Raw genomic sequence first — 18,609 nt, 5'->3', positions numbered from 1 at the left:
GAGGCCACTTGGAGGTTCATCTGAGTATTGCAAATGGGTGTGGAGCCTTCTTGGTCACTTTTTTGAAGATAGCAAATCCACATTTTTTAAAATTTATTTATTTATTTGATTGATTGATATTTTTTTTAATGCCGCCCTTCTCCATAGACTCAGGGCACCTTACAACATGTTAGCAATAGCATTTTTTAAAAACAGAGCCAGCATATTGCCCCCAAAATCCGAGTCCTCATTTTACCCACCTCTGAAGGATGGAAGAGCTGAGTCAATCTTGAGCTGGTGATGAGGTTTGAACCATTGACCTGCAGATCTAGCAGTCAGCTTTAGTGGCCTGCAGTACAGCACTCTAGCCACTGCACCACCTCGGCTCATAATTTTGGTCAGAGAGGTCCACTCGGTTGAAAGAGGGGTCAAAGAGGCCATCTATGTCAAAATTGGACAGCAGAGGGGGAGGAATACAACACCACCAATCTCCAGTCTACTGCACAATCCTTTCAGCAGTTTCAAGAAGGCTCCATAACCATTTGCACCACTCAGCTGACCCTGAGGACACAGATAAACCTCAGAGTGGCCTCAACGGCTCTCTAAAAGGATGGAAATGACCAGTTGTCCGCAAGGAGTATAAAGCCTTCCATTTCTCAATCTCCAGTCAGAGCTGAAGAAGCTTCTTGGATGTGAAGTGAAATGTCTTCAAAGAAAAACCAGAAAGTCCAATTGCCCCTTGAAAAAGCACCTTTGGGACAACCACGGCCTGGATGACTGAGAGTCTCCATAGACAAAGTCCACCTCCTTACATCTCTTTCCGTGTGCTGCTATCAGCCATGATCTGCTTTATTTTGGGCTGCGGTGGTGCCGTTCCTGTTTCTCTTATTTTTAGAAATGACATCCTAGCATTTTTCTGTCATTCAGCTTTAATAAAGATCATAATTTGATACACCGGGATGAAAATATTTTCAAAATCCATTTCCCCCTAGAATTCTATTGTTTAAGTGGAGCACATGCTTAAAAATAAAAAGTCAGTTGAAAGCAGCAGCCGTGAAGAGGTCTAAGGGCAATACTAGGAAAAAGGAGGAGGGAATCTCGCTGGTCTAGAACAAAGAACACAAGGGAGAGGAAGCAGATCTTTGCTACTTTCTCACCCGATTAACCTGATCAGCAATGAATTTTATTGTAATGAGGGATGAGAGGAACAAAGCAAATCGACCTGGCTTGTAGGAACGGCCTTCTTTGGTTTCTTTATTTAACTATTTTTTTAAAAAAGTTTGCAGCTGCAGGATAAATTGGAGCAAAAATGGTGGACCATTTTAATTTGCGTTAGAGGCTGCTTTGCAGAATCTGTGCTGAGGCAAAGTATAACATCGGTTGTGGGTTTTTTTCCAAAGGGGAGAGTATTTGCGGCAGGGCTGCGATGAGGTAATCCATCCTGAAGTTGTCTTTGGAGGACAGTCTGTGAAATGCAGTCATCCGATGACTCCCTTTTCTCTTCATAGATGAAAGCAAAGGGCAGTGAAGCAGGAAGAGATGGTGCTTAAATGAAGACTAGCGCAGTCGGGGGCAATTATCTGTCTTAAATGGGATGACAGCACTTTGAAGGACCACCGTGCTTCTGGATTCTGCTGAAGCCCAGGACAGTTCTTCACAAGCTTAATTTTAGCTGGAGGGGGAGGGGACCCGGTAGTTTATCCACACAAACTTAGTCACATGCCAGCATTAACTAGTATGACACGACATGCTGGGGCCACCAGCTGATCGCTTGGCTTATATAGGTCAGAGTTGTAGGAAAAAAATGAGTTCACCTTGGCAGCCTGTGTTACATTTCATTTCTATTTCAGGTGGCTCTGCTACCATTTGTGGGCGTATCAGATTGGACATTAAAAAGCCAACCACATGCAAGAAATTGTTCTGCAGTCACTGGTGTTTCTCCACTCCCCTGCCTTAGGTCTTGTTTCAGACGCAGCAGGCGAAAGCTCTTTGTTTTCACAACAGGAACCTGGTTCTTGGTTCGAAGGAGCTTGGATTTGAGGAACTTTGGGGATTATTTGCGAGCTCTGCAGTTTATCCTTTGATCAGAGCTGCTGTTGAAAATGCGCATGAAGTTGCTTTCAGCCAGTTCAGCGTCTGTCATCTCTGCCGAAAAAGAAATCTTAAGTTGGGTTCAAGGGAATGTATAGATTAAAGCTTCAGAAAGGTTTTAAGATCTGCATTCATATTTGTGACCCTTTTATCCAGGGGTATCAAACTCAATGTGTTTGATCTGGTTGAAGTGCTCTACCCAGTGTGAAGGGGAAACATACCAGCAGTTTGGGGAATGGCGTCAAACTAGCCATGTCCACCCAGTTTGCCACCCCACCCCAACCCCACCTTGGTCAACCACAGTCCTGATATGGCCCTCAATGAAATTGAGTTTGACACCCCTGCTTTTATCAGTTCTTCAGTTGATTTACAGTTCATTATCCCTTCCCTTTGTCAATTGGTGTTTTTTTAAAAAAATCCTGTTTCCTGCATTTGCTACAAGATTGATAAGAGTATACAGAGAATATTTGTGATACCTCCCCAGATGTTCTCCGTACTGAGAGAGCGGGTCCAGCAGTCATGTGGGTTGCTCGCTGTCCAATCCGTCGAGGACCGAGCCTATTCTTTAAAAAGCCTGCTGGATCCGCCCCTTCCCCAGAATTCACTCGGTCCTGCGATCCAGCAGGACATGTGGTGGCTCGTTCCTCTCGCAAAACACCATTACTAATCTGCCTCCAGAGTTTCAATCTATGTTTTTTGCCTTGTCTAAAGCCATTGATGCCAAGCTCTCAGCTATCAATGTGGCTTCTCACTCTCTCCCCTTCCATGCGCCCCCCGGCCCGTGAGTTCCCTCTCATCCTACAGAGTTCCAATTAATGAGGATTCAGATTCTTCCCAGAATGAGAATGAGGACGTGGACGTAGAGGATAATGATGACCCATTTCAGCGCCTGTCAGAAGATGAGGAATCTCAAATTAAGATTCCAGCCCCGGCTGCGATCTTTCCATTCCAACTCTTCAAATCTCTTCTATTTAAAGCAAGAGTTTCTACAGGCTTAGCTGGGCAAGATAAACAGTCTGCTCCTTCCATAGATCCTCCTGAGGAAAATCTGCCATACTTCATGGAGGAACAGGAACACAAAGAGGTCATTCCAATGCCCAAATTTTTTAAAGATGCTCTGCTCAAGCAGTGGGACCATCCAGCCTTTGGCTTCAACCCCACAACCAAGGACAAGAAATTACATAAGCTTTCCCCTTCTTATGAAGATCTTTTTGTCTGCCCTAAACCTGATGAACCTGTTAAGACTCTACACTCTGCGGCTGCTATGCTGGGTGAAGCAAAGGAGGTTTTAAAACCCGAAGACAAATGCCTAGAGCAAATGCTCAAAAGATGTTTCTTCGCAGATACCTGGGCTATCAAGAGTGCAGCAGCAGCAGCATCTTTTTTTTCTAGAGCTATGCTTTTATGGCTTCAACAGCTCCAGCAGCACATCTCCCCGATGATCTACGAGGCCAACAGGATTTTAACAAAGTTTTTGCAGCGGCCCAGTATGTAGCTGATGCTACCCTGCAATCATCAAGATTTGCAGCCAGGTCAGTAGCGGCCTCAACAACGGCCAGAAGGCTTCTATGGCTGCGCCCTTGGCAGGCGGGAGTGAGGCAAAAATGGCAGTTGGCCATGGGTCCTTTGAAGCGCTATCACCTATTTGGCGACCTTCTGGACCTCCTTCTCACTGAAACCGCTGACAAAAAGAAAGTTTTGGGGACCACCATCAAGAAGGCAATCAAAACTCAACCTTTTCACCCTCCCAATCGTCAACAGGATCAAGGGTTCGCCTTCCAAAGAATCTCAGGTCAGTATTTCCCTTGTTTCGCTCCCAAGCTGGCAGAAACCCCAGGGTTAGAGGACCCTGTTACCAAAGAGGTTCCTCCTCGACCAGAGCTTCCAGAAAGCCCAGATGGTGAGCTTCATTCCACTCCCATAGGGGGGTGCCTGCCTTGGTTCTCCTCCAGATGGCGCCATTCCTGTAAGGACCCCTGGGTTATTGCTACTCTGGAATGGGGCCTTCAGTTGGAGTTTATTTCCATACCTCCTAAACGTTTTATTTCATGCCCATCCCCCAGGTCTTTCCCATCTCGTACCCGAATGGAGGAAGCTATTCAACATTTGTTGTCTATCAGGGCCATGTTTATGTTTATGTTTATTTAGATTTCCAACTTGTTCCATTTTCCCAAAGAGGTCTAGGTTTCTACTCCCTCCTCTTCATTGTCCCTAAGACTTCTGGAGGATGGAGAGCCATCTTGGACCTTAAAAATTTAAACCAGTTTATTAAATATAGGAAATTCAGGATGCATTCTTTGTCATCCATCTTAGCCGCTATCCATCCTGGGGACTTTATGGTCTCCGTGGATCTCACGGAAGCCTATCTTCATATTCCTATTGCCAAAGGTCACAGGAAATTTCTACGCTTTGCCTTCCAGGGCAAGCACTATCAATATAGGGCCATGCCCTTCGGGCTCTCCTTGGCTCCTCGAGTCTTTACTAAGCTCCTAGGAGCCCTGGCGGGTGACATTCGAGCCACGCCCATTCATATTTTATGCTATTTGGATGATATATTAATTCATGGGGTCTCTAAAGAGGGCACCTGCTCAGACCTCAACAATACCATGTCTATCCTACAGGATTATGGTTTCTCCATTAATCTCAAAAAAAGTCAGCTACATCCGTCTACTTCTATTCAACACCTGGGGGCCATCATAAATTTGGATCTGTCTCAGGTCTTTCTCTCTATTGAGAGAAAAGTCAGTATTAAGGAACTCATTTCCCAAATACGATCTCAGAGAAGGACTTCTATCGTTACCCTGTCTTCTCTACTGGGAAAGATGGTATCCTGCATTGGCATTATCCCCTGGGCCCGTCTTCACGCCAGGGATCTCCAATGGCTTCTGTTACCATTCCAGAGATCGGGGAACAGCAACTCGACACGCCTCATAGCCGTCCCATCCACAGTTTTAAGATCCCTTATGTGGTGGACTTCCCCCACTCTGGACAAAGGATCCCCTTTCAGGTGTCCAGATCAATTCACCATCACCACGGATGCCAGCTTATCGGGCTGGGGTGCCCATGCCCAGGGCCTGATAGCCCAAGGCACATGGTCAGCGGAGGAGGCTTCCAGACCTATCAACTGGCTGGAATTGAGACCAGTGTCTTTGGCCCTCAAACAATTCAATCAACATCATCAATCAACATGTTCTGATTCTCACGGACAATATAGCTACAAAGAGTCATATTTGCAGACAAGGGGGCACCAGGTCCAAGGCCCTGATGAGAGAAGCTCTGAAGTTGGGTCTCTGGGCAGAGAGGCATCTTCAGTCTTTAAAGGCCGACCACATATCAGGAATCCTAAATGTACAAGCGGATTGGCTCTCCTGGTCAACTCTAGACCCAGGAGAGTGGAGCCTTCATCTGGCTCTGTTTCAGCAGATCTGCCTCAGGTTCGGTCACCCATTGCTAGACCTATTTGCGACTGAGGCCAATGCTCAACTCTCCCGATTCTACTCCAGGTTCCCATCCCTGGGAGCGAAGGTGACAAATGCACTCAGAATCCCTTGGCCTCGAGGGGTGCTTTACGCCTTCCCTCCAATTCCAATTCTCCCAGATGTGATCCACAAGATTATCCTCGAGAAGGTCCAGGTGATTCTGATAGCCCCTCACTGGCCACGCCGGCCCTGGTTCGCGGACCTGCAATGTCTGTCCGTCCAGGACCCCTGGCGACTCTCCGTTTCGGAGGATATGTTGCAGCAGGGGGCCTCTTTCCATCTAGATCCGGAGTGGTTCCACCTCACCGCTTGGCTATTATCTGGCGCGACTTAGATCTGCAAGGATACGACCCAGACACTGTAGAAATAATCCTGAAAGCCAGAAGAGTGTCCACCAACAGGATTTATGACCATACCTGGTCCAAATTCCACCAGTGGTGCTCACAGGAAGATCTATTCCCCCGTGTATTCCCATCCACAGGATAGTAGCTTTCCTCATGAAAGGATTCCAGCACGGTCTTTCATCCAGCACCATCTGTCGCCATCTGGCAGCCCTATCTTCGATCTTAGCAGGGCCTCGCAGACAACCACTCTGCTCCTTTCCAGAAATTCAAGAATTTCTTAGAGGTATTTCGAACCTCAGACCTTCCAGAGTTCACAGATATCCGTCCTGGGACTTACCACAGGTTCTCCATTCCCTTACTCAGGCATCATACGAACCCCTAAGGTCAGCGTCCTTCAGGTACCTATCTTACAAGGTAGCATTCCTGGTGGCGATAACATCTGCCTGACGCATCTCAGAATTGGCAGCCCTTTCAATTAGGCAGGATCTATGCCAGTTCCATTCGGACAAAGTAGTCCTGCGCTTGGACCCCACCTTTCTACCCAAGGTCAGTTCCATGTTCCACAGATCGCTGGACATTGTGTTGCCTTCATTTTGTTCCAACCAGAACCATCATCTTGCGGTCAGATGGCACACCCTAGATCTCACCAGAGCGCTGAGAATCTACATCCAACGGACAAGACCCATTTGGAGGTCTGAAGCCCTATTCGTGGCCTACCATCCCAGATCCATGGGATCCAAGGTATCCTCAACCGTAATAGGCCGTTGGATCCGAGGGAGTATCTCAAAGGCTTATGAGTCAGCTTCCCTTACCATACCTAGAAGTATCACAGCACATTCCACAAGAAGTGCAGCCACATCTGCCGCATGGGAAACTCAAGCTCCATTGGAAGAAGTCTACAAAGCAGCCACTTGGGCCTCTCCAAACTCTTTCATAAGGCATTGACTCTTACGCTTCAGCGGATGCTGCCTTCGGCAGAAGAGTCCTCCAATCCGTTATCTCTCACGATAGAGAACTAATCCCTCCCTAGGGACTCATCTATTGGGTATGTCCCACATAACTGCTGGACCTGCTCTCTCAGTACGGAGAATAGGCATTGATTGCTTACCTGAACGCCTCTTCCTGTACGATGAGCGGGTACAGCAGTCACTTCCCTCCCTGTATTTCTTTCTAACTATGGTTATTCCTTTAACCTGTTTTCTTCCTATCATGAGAGTTGAACACTATTGAGCCACAACAATTGAGCCTAAGTCTACGGATTCATGAATTGTGGGGAAGGGGCGGATCCAGCAGGTTTTTTAAAGACTAGGCTCGGTCCTCGACGGATTGGACAGTGAGCAACCCACGTGACTGCTGTACCCGCTCATTGTACGAGAAGAGACGTTCAGGTAAGCAATCAACGCCTATTTTCTCTATCCAGATGTTAGTCCTTCTAGAACAGTGTTTCTCAACCTTGGCCGTTTGAAGATATGTGCACTTCAATTCCCAGAATTCCCCAGCCAGCAATGGGAGTTGAAGTCCATGCATCTTCAAACAGCCAAGGTTGAGAAACACTGTTCTAGAACCTTTGGCAGATTCAGATTGTTTTCTGACTTGTGGGTTAATAAAAAGCCAAGCCATCTGCTAGAGTGGAGGGCACATTGTGCCTGCCTTTGGGATATTTCTAACCTCTGTTTGTTTTTTTCAGAATCTTGGACAGTTTAGATTAGGTTGGATCAGTGGTTCCCAAAGTAGGCAACTTTAAGAGTTGTGGACTTCAACTCCCAGAATTCTCCAGCCAGCTATTCTATGCTATGTCTGCTGGCTGGAGAATTCTGGGAGTTGAAGTTCACAAGTCTTAAGGTTGCCAATTTTGGGAAGCACTGGGTTAGATTATTAAAGTTGGAAGGGACTTTGTAGGTCATCTAGTCCAACCTCCCACTCAAGCAGGGGAGAGAGAGAGAGAGAGAGAGAGAGAGAGAGAGAGAGAGAGAGAGAGAGAGAGAGAGAGAGAGAGAGAGATGTGTTTGCGTTTCTACTTCTTTATGCACTTAGTTGGCTTTCCAGCACAAACAGAAGATTGCTTGAGGCCGCTTCAAGTTACCTTCTACATTTAGCTTTTTCATGAGATTACGATAATGAGAAGTTATTGTTTAATCAGCCTCCAGTCTTAGGTGATACATTAATGTTGCAGCTGGAGCTGTGTTGGATCCAAGAGCTGAGTTGGCTTTCCTTGTTCGCATCCTGGTTTTTGCATCTTCTGGCCTGATGGCAGAATCTGAATGGATGTAAAGGTCTATCAGAGTAAAACCTAGAGAAGCAAAACCTTGCAAATAAAACTCCAGGGTTGGGTTTTTTTTAATCCACACCATTGTGGTATGTTGGGAGAGGACAAGAAGCAAATTTTGGTATTCTTTTTGCAAAGATCGGCATCCCCGAACGGTCACTGAAACATTCTTCAGTCAAATGAAAAGTGGTGGCATTTCGGTGCAGAGTAACGGGTTTATATCAGTTGGCTGGGAGAGAAAAGCCAATTTTATTTTTGACCTTCCCTATTGGTCATCAGTGGTTGCTGTTTCGGTCCGACTTCAAAAGGACTACACAACCTCACAGCCGTTGAAAGCCCCTCCCCCAGTGACGATTAAGACATCTGCAGATGGCAGGGGTCTTTTCTTGAGAGAGGCCTTCCCTGTCATTCTCACCCAGATGCTTGTCCTTCTGTGACACAAATACATTGTCTAAAAACAAAGGAAGTCTATTGTTTCCTTGCTCTGTTTAGGCATGTGCACAATTAAACTGCTGAACTCATTTCACTCCTGAAATTAAAATATAGATCTTCCTTGTCTGGAATGAATGATCTAGTATACTCTGCAACTGGATAGACGTTTATTTTCTCACAATCGTTTCACAGAATTGCTGGTCTAGTTAAAGGAAAACCCTCACAGAGAATCTCATGGGCTGAAAAAAACAAACAAACTCTGAATCTTGAATAAAATGAGACAGAAAGTTTGGTGTAGAGATTAAAGGTTTTGGATTGGCAATTGGGAGGTTGTGAGTCCTAGTTCTGCCTTGGAGCCAGTCGGGTGGCTTTGGGCAAATCCCCCTTGATCAGCCTTAGGGAGTTTCTTAAGGATGAAATCTCCTTGTTCCGGGGTAACTGGCAGTTGGTACAGATCAGTCAGGCACCTGTTTTATTGTATTGAGCTGTCAAGAATTGTCCCATCTTCCTGTACTGGGTTACCAGAGGAAAATGGCAAGTTGCTGCATTGTTTATCACCCCCCCTCCTTTAAATAATTTAGACACCCCATTGCTAGGAGAGAATGCCTAGTGAAACACTTGGGCAGATAAAGATTTAAAAAATAGGATAGAATGTACATAGCGTGGGAATGCCTTGGGTTGTCTTTTTTTAAAATAAATAAATAAATAAAGTTCTCTTTTAGAGGAAAGCACATGGCAATGAATTAGGCTAAAGGTCTTCAAGCCTCTTAGCTTATTTCTGTGTCAGTAGGAGCAACTGGCCAACCCACCTGTCCCCAAGGGACAGCCTTAGAGTTTACATGGTGGAGCAGTCCTGTTGCCCCAGTCCACCTTTCCCTTTCCTCTTGACAACCAGGAGCAGGCAAATATTCCAGGAAGGGGAGGGTAGTTTGGCTTGGATTTTCTGCAGGTTGCCGCACGAGAGATTTTCCGCTGTGGGAAAAGCTTTGCGGATCCCAACTCTGCACCCTTTGAACTGGGGATCTGTGCCAGGAGCTCCTTTTGGGAGAGTCAGATCGAACTGGGGATCCAGGCTCATTTGGCTAAGCGCTGATCACCTGGCACAAACTCTGTCTCACCTGACCTAGGACAGTGCCAAGGAGCATTCGGTAACCATGGTGTGTGTTGGTGTCTTAAGCCTCCTCTTAGCTACCGTAATGCTTTTCTATTGCTGACAGGCCATATTTCTCAGATTATAAGATGCACCTGACTATAACACGCACCTAAATTTAGAAGAGGAAAACAACAGCAAAACATTTTTGGCCTCTTTACACCCCATTTTCGGTCCTTTTCTTGATCCTATTTTCAGCCCTTTTTGATTGTTTATTCTGCTCATTTTCGAGGTTTTTTCCAGACCGTTTTCGAGGCTTTTTCCAGACAGTTTTGAGGCTTTTTCTAACCCGTTTTTGGGGCTTTTTTCAGCCTGTTTTTTTCCCCAGGAAAAAAAATGGTGCGAAATTCCCCAAAAGGGCCAGTGGGGTGGTGGCGACAATATTTGGTCCACAAGACGCAAAGACACCCCCCCCCCTCCTTTGGGAGACAGAAAAATACATTTATAATCTAAAAAATATGTGTCTTCCTTTTTCCACTTGCACTGTCACCTCTTCGTATGCACATCTCAATGCAGCTTCTGCTCATATTGTCCAGAGGTGCTAACGAGAGCCATTCCAGTTCTCTGGTGGCAGAAGCCCTTAGTCTTTGCACAGGCCCCTCAGGTGTGCTAGACCAGCGTTTCCCAACCGGTGTGACGCTGCACACTAGTGTGCCGCGAGACAACGTCAGGTGTGCCACGGCGAGAGGCGGCGGAGGAGAGTGGGCGGATCGGGCGGGCAATGGGGCAGGGCGGAGAAGCCAGGGGCGCGTTTGGCCGGAGGCACCTACTGCCGCACCTCCCTGCCCCTGCCTCCCCACGGTGCCTCCGGCCAGACGCGCCCCTGGCTTCTCCGCCCTGCCCCATTGCCCGCCCGATCCGCCCACTCTCCTCCGCTGCCGCCTCCTGCCTTGGGGCGAGCAATCCGGGAGTCCGGGACTATGTGGCTTTGCGCCATGAAGAGAAAACGGCCGACTTTTCCCTGCTGCCGTTTTCTCTTCATGGCGCAAAGCCACACAGTCCCGGACTCCCGGATCGCTCGCTTCTCCGGTCAGCGAAGCCATCTGCCCAGGAAAGCGCCGCGCTGGCCGGAGAAGCGAGCGATCCGGGAGTCCGGGACTGTGTGGCTTTGCGCCATGAAGAGAAAACGGCCGACTTTTCCCTGCTGCCGTTTTCTCTTCATGGCACAAAGCCACACAGTCCCGGACTCCCGGATCACTCGCTTCTCCGGTCAGCAAAGCCATCTGCCCAGGAAAGTGCCGCGCTGGCCGGAGAAGCGAGCGATCCGGGAGTCCGGGACTGTGTGGCTTTCGGCCGGGCTAACGGGAGGCGGCGCGAGGCCGGGCGCTGGGGACGTCTGGGAGGGCGAGGAGGCTGATGGCTGCTGCGCACTCCACTCTCTCTCCGGCTCTCTCTCGCTCTTTCTTTTTCTCTCTGTTGCTGGCGTGGTGAACGAGAGAGAAAGAGAGAGAGAGAGAAAGGAGGGGAGAGAGAATGAGAGAAAGAAAGCAAGAGAAAGAGAGGGAAAGAAAGCAAGAGAGAGAGAGAAAGAAAGGGGGGAAGGAGGGAGAGGGAAAGACATAGAGGGAGGGAAGGAGGGAGCGAGAAAGAGAGCAAAAAAGAGAGGAAGAAAGAAAGAAAGAGGGATGGAGAGAAAGAAGGGAAGGAAGGAAGAGAGAGAAAGAGGGAGGGAGAAATAGAGTGAAATGGAGGAAGAGATATTTTTTTTGTCCAAACTTTTCTTTAGCCCCCCCGCCCCCCCTTCAGTGTTCCCCAGAATTTTGAAAACATGAATAATGTGCCGCGGCTCAAAAAAGGTTGGGAAACACTGTGCTAGACGTCCTTCGTGCAGTTCCCCTGCTCTTTTTGCCCCCTGGCGTGCCTCTCCAAGCGGTCAGATGCTAACGAACGTTTTGCTTTAAAGTTACCTGTGGTGAGTTTGAGACAAGTTGTGAATGTACTTTTTTAAAAAATTTCAGCTAAATTCCTATTCCTATGCTTTTATTTTCCCACACACTATGTTCTTCCCTTCCTTTGTATAGGTAATCTTCGCCTTATAGCCATACTTGGGGCCAATGGTTCTGTCGCTAAGTGAAACGTTTGTTCTGGGAGTTTTGAACCCATTTTGTGACCTTTCCTGCCACCCTGTTACTTAAGGAAACCACTGCAGTTGTTAACTCCAACAAGATGGGAGTGCCTGTGGGTTTTGCCTCCCAAGGACAATTCCATCTGTCCGTCCATTAACCCCCTCAGAGACGGTCCGCAACTTGAGTGTCCTCCTTGATCTACAGCTGACATTAGAACACCATCTTTCAGCTGTGGCGAGGGGGGCATTTGCCCAGGTTCGCTTGGTGCACCAGTTGCGGCCCTATTTGGACAGGGAGTCTCTGCTCACAGTCACTCATGCCCTCATCACCTCGAGGTTCGACTACTGCAATGCTCTCTACATGGAGCTACCTCTGAAGAGTGTTTGGAAATCTCAAATTGTGCAGAATGCAGCCGCGTGAGCGGTCATGGGTCTTCCCAGATACACCAATATTTCTACAACATTCCGCAGACTGCATTGGTTGCCGATTGGTTTCCAGACACAATTCAAAGTATTGGTGATGATCTATAAAGCCCTACATGGCATCGGACCAGATTATTTATGGGACCGCCTTCTGCCGCATGAATCCCAGCGACTGGTTATGCCCAACAGAGTTGGCCTTCTCTGGGTCCCATCGGCCAGACAATGTTGTCTGGTGGTGTATAGGGGAAGAGCCTTCTCTATGGTGGCTCTGGCCCTCTGGAATCAGCTCCTGCTGGAGATTCGCACTGCCCCCACCCTCCTCGCCTTTCACAAGACTCATTTATGTCGACATGAGTGGGACAATTAGATCAAGCCCCCCTTCCCCTGTCTATGAAATGTAATGTCTGGTTGTGAATGAGTTGGTTGATTGATTTTAATATACAGTGGTACCTCGGTTAACAAACGCCTTGGTTAGCATACTTTTCGGGTAACAACCAAAAATTTCAGCAAAAATTCGGATACTGAACAGAGAATTTTGGTTATTATTCGAAATGTTACACCCATTGTCCCTCACTCCCCCCCCCCCCTCCTTACCTCTTGCCTCTCTGCCTTTGTCCCTTCGCCAGGGGAGCAACAAAGCATCGCTTCGGCTATGAGTCTGCTGGTCCCGGCAGCGGTTTCTTTTTGGGACAGCGGCGGCAGCAGGGGCCTGGGCATGGACGTGATGTCCCCGGCGCTGCTGTTCCTCGAAAGAAAGCTGCCAGAGCCACCAATTGGTGACCGCACCAAAAGAGGCCGCCGCCGCCGCAGGTGTCCTAAAAGAGAAGCCGCCACCGGGACCAGCAAACTCAGTGCCTGCCTCGTCATAGCTGAAGCGACGCTTTGCTGCTTCCCTGGCAAGGGGACGAAGGCAGAGAGGCAAGAGGTAAGGAGAGGGGGTGGGAGTGAGGGACAATGGGTGGGGGGAGGAGAGAAAAAAATCCACAATTTTCCCCATAGGAAATAAAGTCTGGGAACCAATTAAATCCATTTCCATTATTTGCTATGGGGAAATTGTTTCGGATAACGACCATTTTGGCTAACAACCAACCTTCCGGAACGGATTGTGGTTGTTAACTGAGGTACCAATGTACTGTATATGGGATTTTTAGTAGTAATTTTAATTATTAGATTTGTTGTGTTTTTTTGTATTCTGTGAGCCACCCCGAGTCTTTGGAGAAGGGCGGCATACAAATATTATAATAATAATAATAATAATAATAATAATAATAATAATAATAATAATAATAATAATAATAATATGTATGGCTGTGAAAGGAGTCTGACTCCCCCATTGACTTGTTGCTTATCAGAAGTTAGCGAAAGGGGATCACAGAGCACTTTCAGGTGTCATAAATGTGAGTCAGCTCCCAAGTGGCTGAATTTTGATCCCATGACTACAGGGATGCTGCAACGGTCATAAGTGTGAAAAATGTTCACAAGTCACTTTTTTTCAATCCCGTCGTAACTTGGAATGGTCACTAAACAAACCGTTGCGAACCGAGGACCTACCTGTAACCGCTTCTATAAATCAGTGCTCCACAACCAAGTTGCTATTTCGGATGTCGTGGGCTACAGCTCTCAAAACCCTGGTCAGAAACTCTGTGACTCTATTCCGGAATATCTGGAAGGGCCAAATTGGGAAAAGCCGATTAAGATTTGCGAGTAATAAGTTGCTTGCTGTGGATTTACAACCTGTACTTTTCTTAGTTTCTTGGTAGAAGGCAAGCGCGCGTTCCTTTTAATCATGCTGCTCTGTGAAGGGGAAAAAATAAACACTGTAATTTTTTCAGGGTTATTGAATTTTTACTACTGATAAGTTGAAACCAAAGATTTAATTAACTTCCCTGTTGTCAGTGTAAGGGCATTTACATTACACCAAACCGGAATGGCTTTTCGTTTGGTTCCTTTCTTTGGGGATTTTGCAAGCTTTGAGTGAGGCTAAGTTATTTGAGCGGGGTTGAGCTGTTTTTCCTTAATGGGGCCTTTTGTTGTGATTCAGGCCTCTGCTGCAGTGCTCTTTATTAGGTTGTTGCAGGCTGTTTCGGTTCATCAGAATTCCCGGCTTCTTATCTACATTCTTTAGATATTAGGTGCTTAAAATGTGAGCTGTGATGGCGCAGGGGTTAGAATGCAGTACTGCAAGCTACTATTGCTGGCTGCAGTTCAGCAGTTCGATCCTCAACCGGTTTGAGGTCGACTCAGCCTTCCTTCCTTCCAGGGTGGGTCAAATGAGGACTCAGATTGTTTGGGACTCTGTGAACTGCTTAGAGAGGGTGGGAAGCACTGGAAAGCAGTATATAAGTCTCTTGCGGTTGCTATTAAAATGGAAGATTTCTTCCCCTTCTCCAAAGAGTTAAAAAGATATTTTGGATTACGGTTTGCCCTAAATCCTTTCCCAATTGTACCGCACCCCTTCGCGCTTCCTTGAAGATGACTCATAGCAATATATGGGATGGGAGAAGAAGCCGAGCCTGATGTCTTGCTTGTCTCTTTGGAGCTTTGGCATAGCTGTTCCTAACTGCGTTTCTCACGGTCTTCTTTTGTGCCTGTAGCAGTGACTCTAGTAGCAGTTCGAGCGACGAATCTCCAGCCCGTTCGGTCCAGTCAACGGCTGTTCCAGCCCCCACCTCCCAATTGCTTCCACCTCTGGACAAAGATGAACCCCGTAAAAGTTTTGGGATTAAGGTCCAGAATCTTCCTGTACGTTCCACAGGTAAGTCCCACGCAGCTTCCCTGCGCCTCAGCGGCCACTCCACCCAGTCATGCCAAGAATGGCTTGACTCTGCCTGAACACGTAAAGCCAGTTGAATGAGACACCGCCTTTATAATTACGTGATTGGTCCCTCTGACCTACATTTTGAAAATAGGTGGTTTGGAATGGCTCTTGGATAGGCTGGCTCTCCCTGCACAATGTAATAGAGATTTTTATCCCCATAGGAAATCTAGGCCAAGTTCCTCTGCTTATCATAGAGAAGGGGGTAGAGCTACATGACAGTAAAGCCCTTCCTTTGACCAACCCAGATATTTTAGCTTCTCTTCTCACCACCCGGGATAGGGAGGGTTCTCTGGGCCTTCTTTTTCATTTCTATAGCTCCCAGCCAAAATGCAGGTGCTACCTACAGTAGGTATGCACAAGGATTGCTTCAAGAAAGGAAACGAGGGAGGGGGCAGTAGTGCTTTATGCGGCCCCGGCCAGCAGGCACGCAAGTCTTTTTGTGTTCTTCCTATATTAATGATGGATTATAAAAAGATACCACGCCAACGGAAGCTTCAAGCTATAAGAACCACTGTGGATTCCAAAGATGACCGTGCCTTCTTTTGATTTGCTCCTTGTGGTGCAGACACCAGCCTCAAGGACGGGCTGTTCCATGAATTCAAGAAGTACGGGAAGGTGACCTCCGTCCAGATTCACGGGGCCTCTGAAGAGCGATACGGACTGGTGTTCTTTCGGCAGCAGGAAGATCAGGAGAAGGCCCTGAACGCCTCCAAAGCGAAGCTGTTCTTTGGCATGCAGATTGAAGTGACTGCTTGGATAGGGCCAGGTGAGCCCCTCAGAAGGTCTTCTTGACTCCCGGGAACTACCCATTGGACCTTCTCTGGGCCAAAGGTGCCTGGCTGTAGCATATCGCCTTGGGTAGAACGGAGAAGATTCGAGGCCATTCCAAAGCCAGCTTAGGGCCCAGAACTGTCTAAAGGTTGCTTTTCTGTCAGATTGTCAGAATTGGTTCTTCTAGTGGATGCCAGAACCCTGGAGGGATCGCGCCTACCGTCTGTCTGCTTCTGCTGGCTCCGTCTTGCAAAAGCAGAAGCAGATGTTTGGCTAGTTACGTTTTAGGTTTGACCCAAGTCAGGTGCTTGTTTGGGGGGGGGGGGGGAGGTGAGCAGGCAAGGGACCGGCCCTTCCAGAGGTGGAAAAATGAACGAGACACAGCAGAGTGCTTTGCACGTTCAGGATTCCCACTTTCATTTTATTTAGCACAGTGCAGCCTTATCTGGTTTTATTTGAGTATTGACCTTCTATAATTAGAAAAATCAAAAATGGCACCCAAATCATTTTTGAAGTGTTTTTCGGCTATTTTTGCAGGTTGGTTTGCTGAGGTTTTTGAGGGGGTTTTTTGGCTATGAATTTTATTTCATAATTTCATTTGTCTCTCAGGGATTCTCAGGCTGCTCTAACCGTTTATCTTCTGGCATCCCCGAGTGCAAAAACCTTTGGAGTGGGAAGGGGAGGGGGGCTTACTGATCCAAATAACAGTTAGAACAGGGGTGTCAAACTGGATTTCTTCAAGGGCCAGATCAACATTGTTCTCCATGGGCTGATAGCGGACAACAACAACAGACGTCTCCTGCAGCACTCTGCCAGCTGAAAATGGGCCACTTGTCCCGTTTACTGTCCTGTCTTTGGCTGGCAGAGTGCTGCAGGAGGTCATGGAGGTGGAAATGGGGGGAGGGGCGCACATTGCCCGTTTTAGCCTCCAGAGGCACTGATTTCCAGGCATCTCGTAGGCCGGATCCAGCTTGCAGGCCTTGAGTTTGACACCCCTGAGCTAGAAGATTCATAGCAGCAAAAATGTCTTGGAAGATGCTATGTTTGTTTCTTTTTGCCCTCAGAAACCGAAAGCGAGAACGAATTCCGACCCCTGGATGAAAGGATTGATGAGTTTCACCCTAAAGCAACCAGAACTCTCTTCATTGGTAACCTTGAGAAAAACACCACATATCATGACCTTCGTAACGTTTTCCAGCGTTTTGGAGGAATAGTGGTATGTACAGGCAGGTTTAGTTCTCTTTCTGTGTCAGAACATGTTCGAAAACCCTAGCCCGGGGCTAGACTTTTTTGTCCTTTAATACAGAAAGCACAACCTTCCAACATTGAAAGAGGGCCCATGTCTTCGCCATCTTACAATCTTTTGAAGATAGAGACTTGAAGTGCTGCCATCCCTCTCCCACCTCCATGCCCAGAAAGGTGCCAGGTGACCTCAGGCAGGACTTCTTACCAGAAGCAGTGGTGACGGGGGCTTCGCCAGAAAGAATGCTTTTCTCGTGCCTTGTCCCCATCTTCCATGGTGAAGCAGCAGAGGGCGACCTTAGCAGAAGCTCGCCTGGATTTGGCCAGGGAGGTTTCATATATACACTGCTAAAAAAAAAAAAAAGGAACACTTAAACAACACAATATAACTCCAAGTAAATCAAACTTCTCTGAAATCAAACTGTCCACTTAGGAAGCAACACTGATTGACAATCAATTTCACATGCTATGTGTTCTTTGAGTGTTCCCTTTATTTATATTTATACATACATACATACATACATACATACATACATACATACATACGTGTGTGTTTATGTATGTATGTATGTATGTATGTATGTATATGCAGATTGTTCTGAGTTCAGGTTTTATCACATGTAATATTTTGAGTGTCTATGCGACATTTCGGTGAAATCACATTCACCATCATCAGGCTGAAATTGTTAGCTTCGTGCTGTTTTGAATATACTATGGAGATTCCTAGAGAGGCCCCATGGAGGCTTCTCCCCGCCTTTTCTGGCTCCGTTTCCTCCCAGGAGATTCCTAGAGAGGCCCCGCGGAGGCTTCTCTCCGCCTTTTCTGGCCCTGTTTCTTCCCAGGAGATTCCTAGAGAGGCCCCATGGTGGCTTCTCCCCCCCCTTTTCCAGCTGTTTCCTCCCAGGAGATTCCTAGAGAGGCCCCAAAGAGGCTTCTCCCTGCATTTTCCGGTTACAGTTTCAGAGGCTCGGATTTGTAAGTGGAAAATGGTTCTTGAGAAGAGGCAAAAAAATCTTGAACACCCGGTTCTTATCTGGAAAAGTTCTTAAGTAGAGGCATTCTTGGGTAGAGGTACCACTGTACTCTTCTCATTAACCTCTGTTCATTTCAGCTAATCAGGTTATCTAGTTTCAAGGCAAAATATTTGGGTTTTCTCCTGTACTGGATGCTGGTGGTTGTTCCATTAGATTTTTTGTGCTCTCTCTGTCTGTCCATATATAACCTATGTGGGCTATACTCAGTGCCCTTTTGGTTTCTGATAAAAAGCCATCAGGTTAGTGAAAGAAAACAAGGGGGCATTATTTTCAGTAATCACTTACTGTCTTTAGAGCTGTGAATTGCAAAGGAATGGAAGACTAGTGCACTGGACTTGACCAGCAATGGATAAAATTGAATCGGAATAGAGATCCTACACTGCAACCAAAGTATTAGATTTCAGAAAAACAAATTTTAATGCAATGGGGGAATATTTAAATAATGAATTAAAGGGGAGGGATAAAATGGCAGGAGCGAGCACCCAGTGGACTGTATTAAAAAAGGCCATCTTAAA

At 47.1% G+C, this 18,609-nt stretch overlaps 1 protein-coding gene across 1 annotated transcript in view; it reads left to right on the top strand.

Annotated features, from left to right (window-relative positions):
• Positions 1–18,609, top strand: part of SPEN (spen family transcriptional repressor) — a 61,589-nt gene that overhangs the window by 21,162 nt on the left and 21,818 nt on the right. The window contains 3 exon segments of the mRNA XM_070759361.1: positions 14,824–14,984; positions 15,613–15,813; positions 16,883–17,034. Of these exon segments, the coding sequence (XP_070615462.1) occupies positions 14,824–14,984; positions 15,613–15,813; positions 16,883–17,034 (514 nt within the window).

This window comes from Erythrolamprus reginae, chromosome 8 (assembly GCF_031021105.1).
Source record: "Erythrolamprus reginae isolate rEryReg1 chromosome 8, rEryReg1.hap1, whole genome shotgun sequence".
NCBI classification, from domain to species: domain Eukaryota; kingdom Metazoa; phylum Chordata; class Lepidosauria; order Squamata; family Dipsadidae; genus Erythrolamprus; species Erythrolamprus reginae.
The sequence above is the reverse complement of the archived record's forward strand: the minus strand, read 5'-3'. Positions and strand labels throughout refer to the sequence as shown.